This window comes from Anopheles maculipalpis, chromosome 3RL (assembly GCF_943734695.1).
Source record: "Anopheles maculipalpis chromosome 3RL, idAnoMacuDA_375_x, whole genome shotgun sequence".
Taxonomy (NCBI): domain Eukaryota; kingdom Metazoa; phylum Arthropoda; class Insecta; order Diptera; family Culicidae; genus Anopheles; species Anopheles maculipalpis.
Genome location: NC_064872.1, coordinates 38,507,040 through 38,529,073, shown reverse-complemented (window position 1 = coordinate 38,529,073; position 22,034 = coordinate 38,507,040). Strand labels below are relative to the sequence as shown.

Sequence of the window (22,034 nt, the reverse complement as noted above, 5' to 3'; positions counted from 1 at the left end):
GTGATAAGAAGTTTAACTTCATTTCATTCCTAAAACAAATAAACAAACAAACAAACAGATTATAATAGGATTTTTCCTCCTTCTTCACGCAGTGTTCTGCCTTTTTACTCCACCGGCAATGGAAAATCGTACTTAATCATGAATTTAACAACAGCTTCTTTTAATTATGCAATGGCAACTGTCCATTTCAGTGCTGTTTCCCATACGCTTCTGCAGCTACCATCCACACGGGTGCAACGATGCACACACATTCCGGAACCGGACCAATCTGGTGGCGGCGCCCATGACCAAAACTGCCTGCTTGTGTACCACCACGGGTAAGATCAAAGTGGAGCCACCCGGTATGTGTCTGTTGTTTGCCAGTGATAAAAGGCTGTGGAAAATAAAATTTTATCCAGCTGGCAGAACCCTGGGACAGAGCCAGGACACACCACCAATCGCACAAGAAGCACCCAGCACCACGACGGTACCGAACAAACAAACGTGCACATCGGACTCCCAAACGGTGAGAACGATAAAAGTCAACTAACGCGAAACAAGGCAAAAGCATATAATTGATGTTAATTGAATAATTTAGTCCTCGTGCTTCACCGCTAAAAGCAGCGGCAAAATAATGCTTTCATCCACCCTTTGGTAGATGGTAGGGATGGTTGAGAAAGAAGCTAAAAATCGTGTGCATTTCTACAAAAGAAAGTGCAAAACATCCGTGTGAAAGCCGTTGGATATACACGGACAAGCCATAATGTAATTATTCCTAATAAATATTAGCCGCTTAGTTGCGCTTCAATTTGATCGATCAAAGTCTTTTCATTAAACATTTTTTGCCCAACTTGTTGTGTTTACTCTTTTAACGGAGCATCTGTGTTGATGCTCTTTTTTAAACACAATTTACATTATTCACTTACCCGTGGTGGGTCAGATAAAAACGTACCGTTAAACGAAAGGAAAAGCGTCACCATCACGGGAAGATTGTTTTTTTTTACGATGAAAACTAAAGAAATTATGGAATAAACATAATAGTTTGATAGTTTTATATGCTTACTACGTTTGGAAATACTGCTCTAGAATGGCATCAAAATACGCTCCATGAATTGCCCTATTAGATACTGTCATTATATTTTATCAGAAAAATCAATTTTTCTAAGGACTTCAGATCCGATGGAGACGCCTGGTATCTCAAGTATGAACCCCAAAAAGCAGTTAAAAAAAAGAACATATTAATGACACCGATTTCTGGCGAAATATTATGTTAATTATTCTAAAACAAAACCAACAACACGATCGCACAAGATAAATACCAGCCAAAGTGCTTATGTTAACCAGCAATGATAGCGATAGCCGCAGGAGAAAGGGTAATGGGGTCGAGAGCAAAGGATACACTAACCAACGGCCACGCTAAAGAGTATCTCTTCATTGTGTCGTAATGTGCGTTTACCGGATCGTGGGCAAGGAGGAGTGAGCCAAAAGCAAACAAAACCGTCGTGATAAAAACGGGAGAAGCCAAGAATAAGAGAGCCCAAGCCCGTTCGTCCCAAGTTTTCTTCGCCATTCGGGGTCGTGGATCCCGGAATATCAATTCTATTTTTAGACAAAACACACACACACACAGTTTAGAGTTCTGTGCCGCTTCTAAACGGTGGAAACTCAAGCCAAATCACGCTACGCCAGCAAGCGAAAAAGAAACAATCCATTCCAAACAGCATCATGCCCGGGAGTCATTGCCGGAAGGATCAGTTTTGAAGGTTAGCTTTCCCCCCCCTCCCCCTCCGTCCCTCCTTGTTCTAAAGCGATAGCAGAGAATGAGGGAATCTGTTTTCCTTTCTTTTTACTCTAGTTTTGCAGCCTCTCGCCTCTGCTTCTTCTCGTTGCGTTCGTTTCGCAAACCGTTCGAGTGCAGAAAAGTGCTTGCTCATCGCGAGATGTTTGTAGTAACCGTGTACGCGAGTAATCATTTGTTTGACCTTTTTTCTTCCTTTCCTAGACTCTCTCTATTTCTCTCAGTTCTCATTTTTTTCTGCTATTTCCACACCTAAGCCAAAGGAATGTGTTTACGATATTACGCGAAATACCAATAAAAGCAGCTTCCCGTTCCAAAACGTACAGCAATCGATGGAAACGGAAAGAGAAGAAATGGTAAAAGAGACAAGGTTCGTTTGCAAAACGTACAAAAATTGACTTCGACGATGGATGGTGCATTTGTGTGTAGTACGATTCCTTCGCTGTGAAGCTGAGATTGGGGTTTTCGGGAATCCCTATTACTGCCACACAAAAATGCGTTCTTTTTCCTGCACGTTCGCCAAAGGAGGTCTCTGTCCCTCGTGCAGGCACGCTTGCGCATACCAGTTCAGCGTAATAGCCCTACGACGATACGGTCCGAAAGCAGCAAGCAGCACTACCCAACACTACCAACCTACTAAAAAGCCGGTGGAGAAATGTGAATGAACGAGCGGACGCATGCGCTGTTTGCGACGTGCTACGAGCACGGAGGAATTTTACGATATCGCAAACCACCCCTCTCACCCTTGCTCCCCACCCCTCCTGCAATACCTGGCCATTCGTTCGCCATCCTCTTTGAAGGTTTACCACAAACCCCAAACCATCCGCCGACCCGAAACACTCAACGGTTGCAAACGACGCTCATGCATAAAGAGTAGTTTGCTTAGACGTTCACTCTCACTGCACCACGACTCTCACGATTCACAGAAAAGAGCGTAGATTGTGTCACAGCCTTGCCAACCCTTCCTCCCAACAAGCGGCCCATCTCGCACAACCGGCCACTACTATCAATGAACTTTGGCTGACGGTGAGCATCTCGATACATTCGACTAGGAACTCGGGCACTCATAGCCTTTGTCGATGAGAGAAGCAGCTTTCTTCTGTGCGAGAATACATCACTCACCCCTGTTAGTTGGGTGGCAAGAGTGGTGTGTAGTAGGGTGTAGTATTGTTTGTGCAAAAAAGGAGAAAATAAAAAAAAAGAAAATGGCATTAAAAAAAACTCCCAAAATGAGTGCCATTTACGTATCTTCACCGTTACACCGAACGAAAGGACGAAGAGGCCACGGTCACGGTGGCACGCTGATGGTTCTATGTGGAGATGTGGGAATGTGTGGCGACGCACGTCAGAGAAATTGTAGTGTTTTTCTTAGCGTAAATGCGCGTTCCTACACCGATTTTGTACGCTTGCCCCAGTGAGAGTACTTTTGCAGCAGAAGCTTAACGTTGTAGCTTCTGTAATGTTGTAGTATGTGTGCATGCATGCTAAGGTTCATCGTACAAGGTGCTCAAGCAGTTTGCCAAATTTTCTACAGCTGTTCTAATAATTTATCGTTTAAAAATTGATTACCCGTGCGATGGTTCATGGAACGCATTCGTTTTTCATTATTGTTAAACTGAGAATTGAGAAAAAAAAGGTTGCAGATTTTGGGTTAATGCGACTATAGCATCTTATATACCGTAAATAAAACCCCAGACATTCTCTAGAAGAAATACAAAAACCATCAAGGGAATCATGAAAAAAAAATTCTTTACTTTTGTTCAACCTGTTCAACCTTGAGAGTCCTTCAGTCTGCTTTTTTCTGACATTTTTGAATGATCACATATGACAAACAAGCATCAATCTTAAATAATGCCATGTGGTTCTAACTGAAAATCAATTTGTTTACTTCTTCTTCTTCTTCTTGGCTTAACGACCTCTATGATCATGCCGGCTATCGAAATGGCTTACTAGACTGCCGATACCACGTATTTGGTTAGTCAATCCTCACTACGGGGGGAGGAGGGTCCGGATGAGATTTGAACCCGGTCCTGCCGTTTAAAGACCGGCGCCGCTGTCGCCTACACTATCGGGCCGCCCCCGAATTTGTTTACTTATCATCGTATTTTTATTGCCTTAATGAACTACTACGTCACGCCGTTCATCTAATGGCTTATTCGACTTGCTTACTACTGAGCCCGAAAAATAAAGTGACTTTGGGTTTTTTTCTTAAATGTTTTTTTTTTATTTGGGGAAATGACATCACCTTCGAAGTAATCCCCTTACGATGCAATACAGCTCTTCCACCTCTTCTCCCACTATTCGAAGCAGGTGGAAAACGATGCTGGGATGCCTTTAAGTTCCGCCGTAGCTGCGGCTTCTAATTCCTCAATAGTGTCAAAACGGTGTCCCGGAAGACGGCTGGCGCCAAATCTGGCGAATACGGCAGTTGCGGAAAAATAGTGGGTGCCAGTTGCTACGAAAAACTCCCTCAAAATGACGGCACCAGGCGAGACTTCACCCGCTTCAACTCCAAAACATCTTTGAGGATGGTGTTGACCAAGGCTTTGGAAATCCCAACACTTTCCGAAAGGTCGTCGTCAACCGACGATTGTCGACCACCAAATCCTTGATTTGGACGACGTGGGTGCCGTCGGTCGTGGTGGATGGTCTCTCCGGACGGTCCTCGTCTTGAAATCACTGTACCATTTGTAAATATTTTTCTTCGACATACAAGATTCTTCCCCGAAGGCTTTTTGTAACATCCGCAATGTTTCCGCAGCGTTTTGTTTCATTGCGCAAACAAAATTTGATACATGCGCGCTGCTCCACAAACTTGGACATGGTCAATATGGACAAAAACACTTGGCGCAGCTGTCAAAAACAAAGGGGCTCCTTTTGGTGCGCAAAATTTGACAGCCAATGTCACCATACTTTCCGAATACAGTAGTATATGACGTAGGTGGATAGTCAGTCCTCACATGGGATGGGATTTAAACTTCAGTTCTACTTTGTTCCACCAGTAATTTTGCTGTGTTAAAAACACTTTAAAGCAAACAAAAATTTATATAACAAGACAACGATAACCAGTTTAGACTAAATGCACAAATGAAATTGAATGTTGCTCGCCATAAAGCAATGAATTCCAAAAGTTAGTATAAAACGAACAGATAAAAATATTGTTTTTACAAAAATAACCCTTTTTTCATCTAAAAATGTACAACAATAACAAGAAATTAAAACATTAAAACGTTAAAGCCTGCCCATGTCGCAAAAACCTAACAAATTACAACAGTAAAATACGGCATTAAACTGGCATCAAAATTTATTATGTAAAATTACAACGTAAATTGATAACTGAAAATATTTGACCATTCACATAAATAAACTAAAGAATATAGCTAAACAATTCTTACTACACATGTTAATATTGCAATATACTTTCTACCTTAATTTACACCAAAAACAATTCGAATAACTCCTCTGAGATAGTCTTCTCAACGATTCGATCTACACGCAAAAATGTTCGATCGAATGGCATTCGAAATGTGAACAACGTAATGAATGCGTTACATCACGCACATCACGCAATAGACAAACGCACACACTCAGACACACACACAAATTGCACCTTAACCCACCGTTCTTGTTGGCTTAGTTCTAAGAATAACTCTTCACTGACTGCTACTAAATCGGTTCAATCCCCTTCAATCACTTTCCGCACACACTACACTAGTCACCACCATCCGAGTGCAGTTAGAGCATAGGTGAAGCATTTCGCAGCCGTGACTAAACCGGCAAGATGTGGGGGACTCGTGCCTTACGCGTGAAGGAATGTTTAAGACAAAAGCAAGTACGGTGCAAAAGTGGTAGCTGAGCAAATGTGGAGGCCCGGTGGACTAGCATCAACAAACGCTTAATGAATGATGAGCAAACATTCAGCCCAACAGTGATCATTCATCTTTTGGGTGTTTAAATTTTGTAATAAAATCTTTCGAGTTTTTATCCCCCTACCCTATCAATCATGATCCACCATTACACACACACACACATACACACACATACATACACACATCGGTTAAGATGCTTTTAAATGACCGAGAGCAAAGTTGTTGCTCTCTTTTGCGGCTGCCCGCCTTATAAACGATCATGCAAAGCGCTCAAATCGTTAGATAGAGGACGTCAACCGTATCCGAAATGCAGTGCGGCATAGAGTGGAAGGATCGTAAAATGTAATAAAAATGAGATGCGATTTGCGAAACCCGGTTCTACCCGGTGCCCATTAATTCCAACTATATTGCATTGCGGATTATGGAACCATAATAGCAAATCACCCACCCCTCCCCAAAAATACTTCTTCCTTCCTACATCCATTCCATTCGCTCAGCCAGCGCAGCCAAACCAAATAAACCAACTGGCCGCAAAGTAACCACCCTCCCAGCTTGTGCCTAATGATATGATTTGAACCCTTTTTGTGCGCTTTCGGTTCGGGGGTTTAGCTCATCCGTTTTCGTCCATTCCCAGGGCCGGATTGTTGCGGGAAAGGAAATCGGTTCGTTCGTCCTTGGGATGTCCTTTCAAGGTTCGACCCGGCAAACCGGCCGGGACACATTTCAAACGGCACGAGCGCCATTACCAGTACCGAGCGAGCGAATCATTCTTTCGATTCGTGGTGCCAGCTTTGCCTTTTTTCCCCTAAACGGTACCGCGGTGAAAGTGAGTGCTGTAAAACAAAGGGCCATATAATCTTTTATACAGAAACGAAATGTCTTCTTATCCGCCAAACCATCCCTTCTTTGATGGTAACCTGTGCGTTTAACGTCATCAAACCGCACCGAATCGATGCACGCACTGATCGGATGGTGCCGACCGGAAGGGCCACACCAACTAAAAGGGATCACAATTCAAAAGGATACTCTTCAGAGATTGACAAATTAAAAGAAAGTAGAAACATTCACCTTTCTCTGTTCACATTTCCAGGGAGGATGGATGTTTTCTTTTTCTTGTCTACTTGCGTACAGAGGTTCAACGTAAAAAACGGCTTTCACTGCTGGCTAGCATAATATACAACCCCACACAACCATTTGTTCTGGTACAATGAAAAATCCATTTCCGACGTTGCTACCTTTTACCCATACAGACACCATTTCGTTGTTATTTCTTCCAGTTAGCAGTACACCGAACTCCCGGTACACCTTACCATGAGCGAAGATGGAAAAGGATTATTTTCTTGGAACACCTTCGCAACCGTAAAGAGGAAAATATATCATAATTAAAGGGAGTTATTTCACAGTCAAAAGAATGCGAAACCTCTCCATCTTCTCCGCCCGTGGCAACAGAGTAGTACGCTTCCTTTCTTTATTTGCTTCGTCTCACTTCCCGCCCCTCACCCGGGTGGTGGAGTGGCGCTAAGGGGTGGAAATTCCTTCAAACACCTTGGCAAGCAAACTGAAACGTTACGAAAAGAGAAGAAGAAAACAAAACGCATGAAAACGAAAGGAAAAAGATCTAAACAAATTGTGCGCCACTGCAGCACCTACCTACAGCCGTACCGGACGGCCAGAGCTGGGCTGTAGTTTATTTTCCAACCCGTCAGGAAAAACGATCGTACGATGGCGCTGAAAACATGGCGCTCGTGCGAACCGTAACCAGAAAACTCTAGCGAATGATAACACTCTACTCTGCCGTTGTGAGATGCCGTGGACGAAATCTTCTGGATCGTACACAGCACAACACACACACACACACACACCCGTACAGGAAGATAACACTATAGACCACTCTCCAAAACCGTACACAAATCTTAATTACGAACCGTTTTCTTCTTTCCGCTTTGGTCACAACACAGAGTAAATCGCAAGGACCAACGATGGATAACGAGAAGCACAAAGCGGTTCCTTAGATGGCAGCCGGTGACAACCCGCTCGTGACGAAAAAGTGGCGACTTTTCGAAGAAGTTATCCTTTTATCCACTTCCTTCACTATTTCCTCGCATCCAGAGGAGAAATGCGTTTTTTTTTTGGGGTTTGTCCTCCAGCTGACCACAAGCGCTCTAGCACTCTAGTGTCTTAGAAAGCTGGCTAAGTCCGTCCTGCTGTAATCATTGCCATTCTAGGGACGGGTACGAGTAAAATACCCCCCCGGACACACCAGTGAGCAGAAGAAATGGGACAGAGCATGGGTATGTGTGTGAGTGTTTTGGACGTTTGCTTTAATTGCAGCAAATCAACTTCAAACTCATTCTCGACCCGGTGGCGCCCCGAAAGGTCCCCATCGGTTGCCGAGTTTCGCTCGGCAGGGGATCTCAAGACACAACCCTGAAATGGTGGCGATGTCCGGGGCAAACGAGCAGAGGCGATTTTCCGCTGAATGTCAAATACATCCGAACAGCTGGCCAGCTGAAGATACTGTGCGGTGCCCCGTAGCACTGACATTCAGCACCAGTGCAATTTTCACGCTTCCGTTGAGAGCCGAATGGTTGCTACAAAGCGCAAGAGCGTGCGACAGAGGGTAAGGCGGAATGGCCGAGGAGCTACTAAGCCATGCACAAATTGTTTCGCCAGCCATTAGCAACAATTACGCCAAGATGAGTTTGTTTATTGAGGCGCCGTTAGGCAGTCATGGTTGAGAGTTTGTGAAGTGGAAGCGCTACGGCGGATGGATGGTGATAGCGAAGGGAGCAGGTTAATAATTTTAAGACGCACCGGACAACCGTCCAAATAGATACAGTCGTGGACGTGGAAGTATGTAGTTGGGAAAAGTTTATCGAACGTCAAAAACTTCGCAACTCAAAGTAGCAAATTCTATTGGTGGTGTGGAGTTCCAACCATAACTGTACTCGATTTTTAAAGGACTGCTACAGAAATGTTACAGGAAATATGTTCACAAAAAGTTTGTAAAAACATGTTGCTGACGAGTCCGGACCAAAAGCATTAAATAAAAAGTTAAGCATCAAGTTTACATCGTTCAAAGCAGCATAAATACCGAAGGACGAAACGCTACATATGCGACTTCATGTTGTTCTCTCTTCCGGCTTATTAATTTCAATTGTCAAATTGCAGCAAACCGTACCACACACCGAACCGAGTGCCCCTGGATTGACTATAACACGGGTTGCTCTCCCTAGGTTACCCACTGTTACCCACTTTCAATGTCACACGACAAAACACGCTTATTCTGCATATTGCACGTTTAATTGTGTGTGGATGGCGCTTGTTATTCTAGGGCAGGGGTTATCAAACGACGAATCAGTGTTCCTTGTCGTATTTTGTATTTTCTAGTCCCTCTGTGTCTGATCAAATGTTAATGATATAAACTTCATCACCAATCTTTTTTCAGCTACGTAGTACCATCAAGTCTAGTGAGCCATTTCGATGGCCAGCGTGCCCTAGCAGGTCGTTTAATCATGCAAAAAGCGATTCTTACACCTACGATAGGTCTTCTCTTGCCATTTCTGACGTGACTTGAGTGTACTCGTAACCGGACAGTCACTACTACCCTTTCATCTGATATCATTTTGATAAATTTGAAGCAAAACGTTACACAAATTCGCGGGTTTATTAGGAAAATTAGCAACATTTCTGCTGCGGAAGGCCGGTTCGCGAATGAAAACGTTTAAAACATTCATAGTACACCTCAATTCTGACTTGTCTGACTACAAAACCAAAACATCTTATACATAGAACCCAATAATAATTTATCAGATCATGTTTTAAGTTTTTCTGCAGAATTTCCACATACCAGGACGCATGATAAATTTCCTGCTGACCTCATAAATCTAGTAAAATTATTTCTACACAATCGAAAAAATTGTACATATCGGAAAATCTGAACCATTGCCCTATGTACCCGTGGCCGGTGTACCACAAGGTAGCGTATTGTCGCCTTTATTATTCAATATTTATATGTATAGCTGTATAGCTGATATGTCGACGATGATGAGTCATCGGAATATTCCTTGGAAAACAATCATAAAATACTTAGACTTTGACAAACGGGTAACTTTTAAAACAAATATTCAAAATATTCTAGCAAGAACGAACAAATTAATTAAAAGTATGTACCCTTTTCTTAATCGCTGATCAAAATTGAATTTAAAAAAAATTACTTGTATACAAGGCATTTTTTCGACCAGTACTAATGTTTGCAGTCCCAGCATGGAAGAGCATAGCATTCTCACATCGTAAAAAATACAAATATTGCAGAACAAGATATTGAAAATGATCATAAATGTTCCTCCTTGATTCAATACTAGAGAGCTTCACAGAATTACAAACATAGCTACAATTGAAGAATTTATCCAGAAAGTCTACCGGAACTATCATAACAGCTTATCCTTTATTTTCGTTATTATTTATAATAGTGTTAAGGTTAGGGTAGATTTAATTTAAAATATTTGTTCGTGGGTTTTTTTTCGTAAATTTTTCCCATATTATTATTATTAAACCACAATCGATAGCACAAATAAAAAAAACAGCAATCACTAACCAGAAAGAGTCAGTGAGAAAAGCAAATGGTGCGAACCCATTGTTAATGAACAAAAATTTGTTAAACAGCGCTATAAATATTAAATCCAAAATAAACTACTACTATTACTACTCTGCATAATTTACCAAGCAAAATTAAACCATTTTTTTCGTAAAATCTTGCCAACCCCTGGACTGTACACAGCGCTCGAAACCCCGAACCGCAAGCTCCAGTGTCTAATCACTTTTTGTGCAAATGTACGCACAATGTATGGCCCACTAAATATCAGCTGATACAGAAAATTGCCCTCCTCTTGGATGAGTCGTAAGAAATTTGAACGACTCAGATTTCACAGTCTACTACTATTGCAGCTGCAGAACCAATGCCAAGGGTCGGAGTATGGCGCGATTTCGATGCCAGTTGATGAAAGCATGTCCATTTAACTCTCTACAAGAGCGACAATGCCACTCGGAGCACAACGCAAAGCGCGAGCACGATTAAAAATAACTGCAAATGATTGCAAATAATAACTATTTCTTTCAATTCAGCTCGATTTGCTGCCGTCGTATCCTCCCGGGGACAGGGTCAAATTATGGTAGTAGAAAAAACCACACCACACGCGCCGTTATGATTACGTCCATGGTTGGAAACTCACAAGTAATTCATACATCACAAGAGTTCACGATTCTCTTCCCTTTTGGCGCTTATGTGGAGTGGTTCAATACGGTTTGGAGGCTTTATTTATTTTTCCGCCTACCGTCAATTTTCCTTCCCGTATTCCACGGACGGCGTAACGGCCTTTTCGTTTCGGCACAGCTGATGCAGATGCAGGCTAAACAGTGCATTTTGGAAATCGCTAGATGTGCGATTTTCGAACCTCCCGAAACGCCACCCTGACCAAGAAGAAGGTTTTTGTTTTTCGATCAGCACTTTTTTGGACAGAGCGTTGAGAACGGGTGGTCTAAAAATACAATTAAATCCATCGACTTCAAGCGTCGTTAGTTGGAAGTTCAACACTTCTCCCCTCGATCCTCCGGAAATGTTCGGGAATCAGCTGTAAAGCTCATTATTACGATGAGTTTCGGAAACGTTTCGTGCGTGAAATGGCACTCAAAAACATGACGTGCTTTCAACATTGTACACGCTCGAATGGGTGTTGATCACATTAGTAAAGCTTAACTCACCGTAACAAAATTAACACGTCTCGTGTTTGGAAGAATTATGAGCTGATCCTCAATATTGCATTATACTTGAAGCGAACATCGTTTTCATCGTTGTTTTTATTAGCAATGCGTTAATTTGTAGCTCTAAGAGTGGTCATGGTTTCTAATGACACGTCCAGCTCTTATCATAAAAATAGTTCTATTAGCATACCCAGGATCAATTCGTCGAGCTGACTAGTTAATTACCGAGAACTCAAATTATTAAATAAACCGACAAACCGTTTCTAGGGAAAAAAATAAAGCATTCCTTCCTAATCACATAAACTGATGTATTTGAAAAGTACGTCTCGACAAAGAAATACCTGAAATATGATAATTGGCTCAAGCACAAAAACACACACCTATTTTTATATATTACACATAGCTTAGTTTCGTGTTTGACACATAAACTTCAAAATTATGTATTTCTATCTGTTTCATTTTTTTCCAGCAAGAAAACAACTCCTTGCCAAGCCGAAAGGAAGAAAATGTTTTTTCTTTCTGCCTCTTTCAGTGCAATAGTGCTTTTCATGAAAAGACACATACAATTCACGCTCCTTATTACATCCTGCCCAAATTGTATTCCCAAGCACGTGCCATAAAAATGCCGGCAAAGTTACTCCAAAAAGGACAACCCCCCAGGCCAAGGAACAACCGTCCCGAAACGATGCGAAAGCGTCCCAAGGCAACGTCACAAAGCATACTCACGGCCACACTGACGCTTTCTTCCTTACGGCGAACGAACCGTGGCGCTACGACAAAACGTTGCAGTCGTCGTAAAACTGAAGCAACTTAAACCGGCCGAAGCTAAACTTCTGATGCTGTCTGCATACGCTGAACAAGCGCACCCAATCGTGGTAGTACGGGCGCAAGAAACAAAAAAAAAACACACACACACAATGAAAAAGACGGTGCCACTACTTACTTAGCTCCATCTCGTGCTCCTGTATCAGGTCGTCTTCCTGCTCCAGGTCACCGTCGGACTCGGTGCCCGAGTCGTGACCGTCAATCTGTTGGGGAGAGAGAAAGAAAAAAAAAACGGAGCGTGTTTAGTTATGTTCTGAAGTAAAAGCTGAAAGCTGGCTTTGGAAAGGTAGTAAATGCTGCCCCCTCCTCGCGATAACGGGAGAGAAAAGGAGCTGAAAACGGCTTTACTTTAACTGCTGCATAGTGGGGTGGCAAATGCTCCATTTGCTCCGCGCGCTGGAGTGCTGCCAGGACAATTTTAATCATGAACGGGTGTAATATTTCGTCTTTAACAACATTAGCTTCAATCAGCAATGCAACGAAGAGATGGAATATTACATTGTTGTGGAGCTTGAATTTTCTGGGACGTACAAAATTGAAACTATAATGGTATACTGGACAAAAAATCCTTCTTCATAGCTACGTAAAACTTCTCTTATTTCACAAAATTCTCCCACCCAAAAGCCACTACAGCGTGTCGCTTGTCTCCTTTACCAAATTTCGGGTTCTGTCAAGCAATCTTCGCTTTCTTCGCGTTCAAAAGATCGATCGACACTCCCAGCGACTTACTTTCTTCAAGATGCGCCAGCCATCGACGACCCCCAGCACCAAACTTTGAGCCACCGCAGACGACCAACCAACATCCCTACGACGATATGAATCCATTTGCAGATGAGCATTGCCGGACACACTGTAACACTGAAGGTACTTTGCATCGGGGCATCTCCAAAGGGTGCAGAACAGCGGGATCTTTCCAAAGAAGAAAACCCTAAGGCACAAGATGCCAACGCCGCGATGCGCTCGCCCAACCAGGGCGACCGATTACACATTCCTGTGCTAAGTGTTTGACTATCATTCCCGATGCGGTGCAGAATACATTATATTACTCGTATTTATATTTCATTTTGAGCTTCTCCGTTTATTTACTTACAGTTTGGGGCGGTTTTGCGAACCGAACAGGCGCAGCACACGACCGGTTGTCGTCCAACGCTTTTCAACTGTATTCCAAAAAAAAAACACACACACACACAGTTGGACACACGGGTCTTCACGTTCGGTGAGCAAGAAGCAAGAATGCCAAATAAAATCTTGAACGAAAAAAAAAAAATCCGCAAGGTTGGATATCTCGTGAGGTTTTCTTCTCGTTTTTTGGGGCAAGAACCAGTTCGCTTCGTTCGCGGTTTTCTCTCTTGGTTCGCGTAATTTCGCTTCCTTCCAACAAACACTACAAAACGAACAGGGCGCGACGCAACGTACCGAAGACGACAGTCGCTTTTGTTTCCCTCTATCACTCTTTCTCACCTAATTCCCTTGCGACCCCCCTCCCCCCCCCCCCTCCCCTCAAACAAACTCTCAACATCGATCCCCGGACCTTTCCTGCACAAGTGACTTCTATTTCACCTTCCTTTCGCTCGTGACTTGAAACGCGCCCTCCGCACAATCCCACCCAAAAACCAACCCGGCTGCCGGCAAAACGTTCTAGCCGTTCACCTTAGGCAGCGTTCTTGCCTCCAGAGGAACGTAACGTCGATGCTTTCGTGCTGAGGGATACTGCACACTGCCTGTGCAAGTTTGTTACTCCACTTCGTCTGAATCGAACTACGCCGGTCGTTAGCGGAGTGCTTGCTCCGTTCGTACTTACTACGGCCATTACTACTACTACTACTTGCAGCCTTACAACCGTGTCGTACCGGTTCACTATGAAACATAACCCTCCCCTCACCCTTAACAACAAAAACACACAGCCAGAAAGCACAATCATCTGTTCGTTCTTTACACCGCAATCTCACTCACTCAAACACACTGCCACACAGCATCTCGCAAAGGTGCGGCACCCCTGGTGGCACACGTTTCTAGTGGGAGTCAGCCGTTGGAGAAGTCCCGGATTGCGTCAACCCCTTCACACCGCGCCCGGTTTTATTTTTGCAAACCTTCCCCGCGACGACGTCCCTCCCACCAACGCGCGAATGACGTCCATTTGGACTACACGGAGCAAACGCTGCGAGCGCACGGTATGCATGATCGGAACGGCGAACACGATGACGCGGGCAAGGGGGCATGGAAGCGGCGAGCATTAAAGTGAAACCCGGTTGCTTTTCTGCACGACGAAGATGAATGTCTGTGCAGGTTTCGCTTTATTTGTGCTTGGTTGATATTTTAACAATGTCAACTGTAAATTACTGCCCTTTTTTTCTGACGCTTGCACCAGGTGTGTGTATGTGTAACGTGGAAGGTGCTACCGTTTAAGCACGCTTCTGACAGGAAACAACCATAAGCAACCTGCAAACGCTTGTCATAAACCAGTTATTAATGGGTATTTTTATATTACTGAGCCACCAAAATTATGTTACGTTTTAAAATGGTTGCACGTGGAACTTCCAGACAAAATTATACATCGTGTTTGGCAACGAGTTTTGTTAATTTTCTTCACACTCTGACATTTTTATGCACGTTTTATTATTACGTACACACAAAATGCAGCATAACTATACAAACATTTGGTCTGCTTTAGGACTTGAGATACATAAAAGCTATAAACACGTAAAGCAATCAGAAATTTAAAAAATATATTTAAAGAATGCATTGTAGATTCGCGTAAAATACAACTTTCAAATCTTGCAATCGACATGCAGTGAAATCTGGCCAAACCAAGCATACAAAAATCACTTTACATCACCTTTTATCGTACCACTCCTTGAAGATAATTAGGGGCATTTTCAAGGCCAGTTCGCATTGTGTAAACAAGTTAAAAACGTTACAAACTGAATGCAACATTACTCCCGTTTTTACACCATAAAAGGTATCAAACAGACACTGCACGGTGTACCTTTCACAAAGCTTAGTACAGGGTGTCCCGGTTTTTTTATATTAGATTCGCAAATAAATAACGACCGTTTTGAAATCAATGGGGCCACTGTAGACTGGGGCGCGATTTTGACGTTCACAAACGTCATAAATCAAGTTTGGGAATGACATAATCAAACTTTGTAAACAAATTAGTGATTATTTCGTGCGAGTAAAAGTTCCTACTTCTTGAAAATGTCTTATTTTGAGCCGGATAAGCGCCATATGAGGGAGGTGTTGCTGTTTCGAGCGAAGAAAACGGCAGCCGAAGCGCGTCGAAAGCTTTCGGGTGTTTACGCCGATACTGCTCTAAGCGAAACAAGATGTCGAAATTGGTTTCGACGCTTTGGAAGCGGTGATTTCGCCGTGGAGGATGCTCAACGTGAAGGAAGACTCGAAACGCTCGCCGACGAAGAATTGACGGAGGAAAATCACTGCCAAACGCAAGTAGAGCTTGCAGCCGTGCCTGGTGTAAACTCATGAGGCCATTTCATCACGGTTGTACTCGTCAGGCATGATACAGAAGGATATCACTCGAGTTGAAGACGCGGGACATTGAACGCAGACTCTTCAGAACAGAAAGGGGCTCCTGCACAGAATCATGACGGGGGACGAGAAGTGGATTTTGTTCAGCAATCCTAAGCGCAAAACATTATGGTGATCCCCCGGTCATACCCCAACATTATCAGCTCGGCCAAACATCCATAGCTCGAAGCATAGCATAGCTGCTGAGTATTTGGTCTAGCATCTGTTCCGATCTATGGCACATGGATTGCCTGACCAGCAAATCTCCTCGTATGAACAGATCAAGAATTGGTTGGATACCTGGATTGCGTCGAAAAACGCATCAATTTTCCGAAAAGAAATCCGCGATTTACCCGAAAGGTGGAAGAAAGTAATAAATAATAATGGCCAATACTTTGATTGACCCAATTTCTACAAATAAAAATGCCACGAGTAAAAATAAACTTATGAAAAAACAGCCGGTTTTTTTTGCGCGCCTAATAGTTTATGCAGGTTCATTACATTTAGATTGCTCTTAGCAGATAAACTTATCTGTTATATGTCTCTATGGTTTGTAAGGTAGTTCAAACCTGCATGTAAGTTATGTGTTAAAGAATACTTTAAGGAAAAAGCAACAAAAATTTTCTGAAACAAAAACTCTTGAAAAACTGAAGGAAAACAATGACAACATATACGGGTTGGAATTATAGAGAGGCACTACTGGAAGAAACGAGCACGCATTACGGATACATTGAACCATCAAAACAGTGGACAGCAAATGTGGCACTTAACAATTGAAATGTAGAGACAGTTTTACATGAAAATAAAATTACGCTACGATAATAAAATATATAAATCTCAAAAAATAGTTATTTGAGACATTATTCCCGGTTATTTTGGCGAAATTCTCGGTTTTCACGGATTTTTTTCCCGGTAAAATTAAATTCAAGGCTGATTCCCGGTTTTCCCGGTTGAGTGGCCACCCTGTTAGTAATGTTTTGAGCTTTTAAGCTAAGCAGATTGCATGCACCGTACCACCAGAAGAACTACCAGAGGTCAAGGTTAATGCGCGTTTTGGCATAAACTGGCCCCGCGTATTTAGTTATCGTTCGAGATGGTTGATGGTAAGTGAGCATATACCCACACACACACACAAATGGGGAACAACGAAACAATAGAGTTGCTTTTCCCACTTGCGCGAAATTCGGTCATTTTTCTCGTCCAACATACCGTGACCGAGCGGGTGGCGCACAGGAGAAGTAACTTTTACCACAATTCTTACCCGCTGCCTTGTCGTAACACAGCGTACGTATGTGTTTATGTGTTCTTTTCCGTTTTTTTGTTGTTGTTGTCAGTGCATAAAAATAACACACAAACCCAACATAGGACCGATGCCGATGGATCTTGATGTAGTAAATGCACAACACAATAGACACGCCGGCCGGCCCTGTATTGGGAGTGGCCCCATCCATTGTACGTAACGATGGTTCTTGATGCTGGGGATGGCAGACCAGTGTATGCCTCCGAACAAAGCACCTCGCCCACCGCTGGCCCCACAAGTTGGAGAAGAGTGTTGCTAAAATGAACGCAATTTATTTACGCGCCGCCATGTCGGTCCATTTTATCGACCGATATTATGATCGCCGCACGCAGAAGGTATATGATCAAAAGAACCCGGGTGGAAAAGGAGAAAGACAGGCACTTAGGGCAGGGAGGAAGGGAAAAAGGGGGCCATCATTATGCAGCAACGAGACGTACCTTCCTCACTGCTCACCGGCCCATTCTTGCTCTTCCTCGGATCATGCGCGACGACATCGTCGTCATGGTGGATCCGGTGTATTATAGTCATTTGATCGGAATGCTACGAATCTACTGGCTGTTGCTTCTTCTTGTTTCTTTTTCAACCCTCGCTTTGTAGCTACTATTACTACTACTACTACTGCCCCCGCTTCTAGCCTCCTTTTTTCGCTACTCTTGGCATGAATCTTTTTTTCCCGTCGCTTTCCGAGAACGATCAACGCTCACGCAATCGTGCACACCGAACGTAAACCGGCAACCGGATCGTTGCAAAGCAGAGGTAGCGTGGCCGGGCGAAATACTGGCATCTGACAGGTAATTATGTTGCATGGACAGAGGGAGCAAAACGTAGCGAGAGTGGACAAAACAGCTGTATACATGTGTGTGCATTGCTTCGACAGCTCATAAGCAAAGTAGAGCCGTCCATTTTCGGGGAGCTAAGTCGCGTTAAATGTTGTTACTTAATTAATGAAACTTTTACGCATTCGTCGACCAAAAACCGACGCGTCGAGTATATGTCAATGCGTTGTTCTTTCCATTAATAAACCATCAAAGCTTGCAAAACGCCCCGTACGGTGGCAACATTTTACTTGCACAGCAATTTATGGCACAATAGAAAGTCTCACATGAACGCAAGCAATTGTACTTGTGGTTCAGCATACTCGATCCCGTTTTTGCCCCCCCCCCCCCCCCCCCCACTCCCAATTCTTGCCGGCCCTAACCTTCCTTTTGTTGTGCTGCATTACTCCGTCGCGCGCTTCACAGTCTCGTCTCCAAGGAAATGGCGGGTGCACGTCAATTGAATTGCATTCACAATTGCATTATTGCACAATGCGCTTCCCCCATGTGCAGGGCAAACCGTTTCGTCTGATGTGTATCGCCTAACGATGATGCATCACGCACCTCCCATCTCTCAACTCCTCAAACCCCACCAAAAAACCCAGACAAGAAAGTGCAACACCGACTAATCAATGCACCGAGTCGGTACCGAGAGCACTGGCGATGATACACTATTACTGCCCCATGCTGGGAGCCGTACCGGTACGAAGGTGATGGATTTACTCTCCTAACGATGCTTTTTCGTGTCGGAGACGATTCCGATGCAAGCTCGATAAAGCAGCGTACGATGCAATACCCGACGTTAAGGAAGGCGCAAGGGCGTGAGTATGTGAGTAAGAGACGGGTGCACAAGCATTCCACCAACGGATCTTCATCGAAGAGTCATGCCCGTTTGTCACATCCATTCAACTGTCACACATAATGTGCCTCTCCCTTCCCAACATGAAGCCAGGCTTGAAGAGGAAATTGTCAAAACGAAAAGAATACGAATACAGTACATACAAGGAACTAACCATTCCCATTCCCCAAGTTAGGGAGAGGGGGGAGGGGGGGAGGGTGAGATTATTGGTGGTACATTTGCTGCCATCTATACACCGGCAACAATCTTTTCCCGTGTTTCCGCGACCGGCATTTGATCGTCTGTGAAGTGTAAAGTAAAGAAATAAACATACACTTCCACCGCGCTTGAAGCCCTCCAAACTTCAACCCCCCCCCCACTTCTCTTTCCCAGGTGCTTCTAACACCGACCAGAACACCGCTCACCCCTCCCTGACCCCCGAAAACCCCTGATGATAAGTGTATGTTGTGTTCCCTTTGCATTCTTTTCTCTTCACGTGGAGGATCGTTTCGCTACATCACTTTAGGCTCAACTCCTTTCTCAGTTCGGTCAATGTGTGTGTGTGTGTTTTTTTTTTTTTGTACTTTTTCATTTTACTCATTCCATCCCCATTCATCCATTTCTACCCGTTCCACACACGTACGCAAACATTCCCCAAAAAAACCTGACATTTCCTTCCATACGCATGCTGCTTCCATGTGACTTGCATTGTTAATGTTACGATTTTTTAAAACGGTAATTAATTCCCCACACACAAACACACACACACATTCGTTCATTGCTGCACGGTAGAAGGCTTTGGAGGCTGTGGAGGCCATCCCCCATTTTATTCTTCCACAATATCTACCACACTGATTCACTCTCGATCGCAATAAGTGATCATAAGCCGTCCGTTTGGCCGATCTCTCACGTAATGATGGGGGGGAGGGGAGGGAGAGGGATAAGATTTGCAGTCCACAGAAGGGCTCTTCATCAGCATCAACCTGAAAACTGGTCCTTGGCTGTATGTGAACCAATCGTACACACATCGCAACCAAATAAGGAAAAACAAACACTGTTGGGGTGGTTAACGGAATCGCGCAGATAGGAACTGAGGATGATTTTTTTTTCCTCGCGTTCTGTGTGTGTGTATTGCTTTATTGTGTAAATATTTCATCTTGCCATCACACGTGTCCCTTCTTCCCATTCATTCAGACGCATCACAGTAAATTGGTAAGTGGATACCGTGCTCTTCTGCTGGTTTTGGTCTGCATGTTTCCATCTCCTCCGTTCAACGAATTCCACATCAACTTATCAATCAACTCGTGTACGCTACACACGCGTGATGTGTGTCTGTGAAATGTTTGCGATTTCCTCTAATTACTTTCATCCATTCACAGCGTGAAGCACGGTTCGCATAATCTTAGCAAAGGTAGGGTTGGCCCGTACGGCAACAGCTAAATGAAACACCACCATCGACCGAACGGAACATGCGTGAAACACATTTCGAGCACATGTTGATGTGGTTGGCTGCTGCTTCTGTTGCGCATTGTTGCGTCAGTTTTTTTATGGGTAGCGAGAAAGGGTTCACCGTCGAAACCGTGCACGGTTGCAGGCGTTATGTTCTTTATCGTGCGATTTTTCACTCACCGATCGAGTGATTGTTGTAATCACTTCTAGGGCGTTGCTTATGTTCATAATTAATAGTTGATAGTAAGATAAGATATGATTTTCGATCGAGCCGTGTAGCACGTGTGCAACAATGTCACAAACGAATCGATGAACGATAGGAAAAATTAAATTGTAATTTTGGACCACCCAAAGTCGTTATCTGCCCTGCACGATTATATTTAACATGATGCAATACCTTTTCTTATTGACTGTTTATTCAACATTCTTTACAGGAAAATGCAAATGATAGCGTGCGGCGGGCAAACTTTAGCACATATCGCAAGCGCTTATGAAATCCTCGACCACTGATATAGAAACCCCCAATATTTTAGCGAATCAGCACAAATAGACACAAAATCTTCCAACATTGTTACGGAAACCGGTGCGATTGATATGGAAAATGTATATTATGTAGTTGAAGAGTTGAAAATGTAAACAAACTTTTTTGCAATAATATTTTATAAACTTACCTAGTTTCTGCGCGCCAAATGAATGAAACAAATGTAAATTGAATTCATATAGTAATAAAATAAAGAGTATTTGGTTTTTACCAACAAACGACAAAAATTCAAAAAAAAACTGTAACCCAAAAACATGCTGATATTCGAACTCGAGATGCAACGGTTCGACAAAACTTAACGGTTTAACTTAACTTAAGCACAAAAAATATTTTATGTTAGTCTAGAAAGCGCAGTGCGTACAGTTTTACCAAACGTATATACGTTTTTGACGACAGCACCACGGGGCGGCCCGGTGGTAAAGGCGACAACGGCGCCGGTCTTCATACGGCATGACCGGGGTTCAAGTCCCATCCGGACCGTTCGCCCGTAGTTGAGGACTGGATCGTAGTGTGGTCGTCACTACGTTGAGGACCAATTTTAGCGATATTCGCTAAAGCTGGCCCGCCGCACGCTATCATTTGCATTTCCCTCAACTACCACCGATCATCCAATCCACCAATTCGTCCCTAGTATCTCCGTACACCGGTTATAGACTGGGAACATAAAAGCTCTCTCCGGGGAACCGGAAAAAAAACAGCCATATCGCCAATAAGTACCTTTACGCACTTAATTCAGACTAAATACAAACATTTCCATCATATCTTTAAAGACAGCTCCGTTCATCTGGACTCAGCCGGCTGTGGGATCCACTCCACCACGGACAACTGCGCCATCAAACTTCCTAATTACACCTCCATCTTTTCCGCCAAAGCAATAGCAATTCAACTAGCCGCCGACGAAGGACTACAGACTGACCGACCGAACGAAATCTTCAGCGACGGTGGCAGTGTTCTGGCTGCCCTGGAACACGACACCTCCAAAGACTCCCACATCCAGCTCCTAGACTCCATACCAGCATCCTCGACAATCGTTTTCTGTTGGATTCCGGGTCATTCCGGAATCAACAGTAACGAGAAAGCCGACCAACTTGCCAACAATGGTTGGCCCCGTCCTGACGAACCATACAACACCCTTTCACGCCGTGATACCGCTTTACCAACACCATCCTTTCCAGATGCCGTCCGCTTCACCAAATTCCGTCCTATCAAGAACAAGACCTCTTCATGGGAAGATACCGAATCCAGCCACATCCAACGAGTTCTTTCCCGCCTTCGTATAGGTCATACCCGCCTTACGCACTCCTACATCCTAGAAAAATCCAGTCCTCCACT

The 22,034-nt window shown here is 43.7% G+C and overlaps 1 protein-coding gene across 1 annotated transcript in view; it reads right to left on the bottom strand.

Annotated features, from left to right (window-relative positions):
* LOC126565841 (midnolin homolog) overlaps nt 1–22,034 on the bottom strand; it is a 59,823-nt gene that overhangs the window by 21,227 nt on the left and 16,562 nt on the right. Inside the window, exon 2 of the mRNA XM_050223050.1 lies at nt 12,350–12,434. Within this exon, the coding sequence (XP_050079007.1) occupies nt 12,350–12,434 (85 nt within the window). The remainder of the gene's footprint in view (nt 1–12,349; nt 12,435–22,034) is intronic.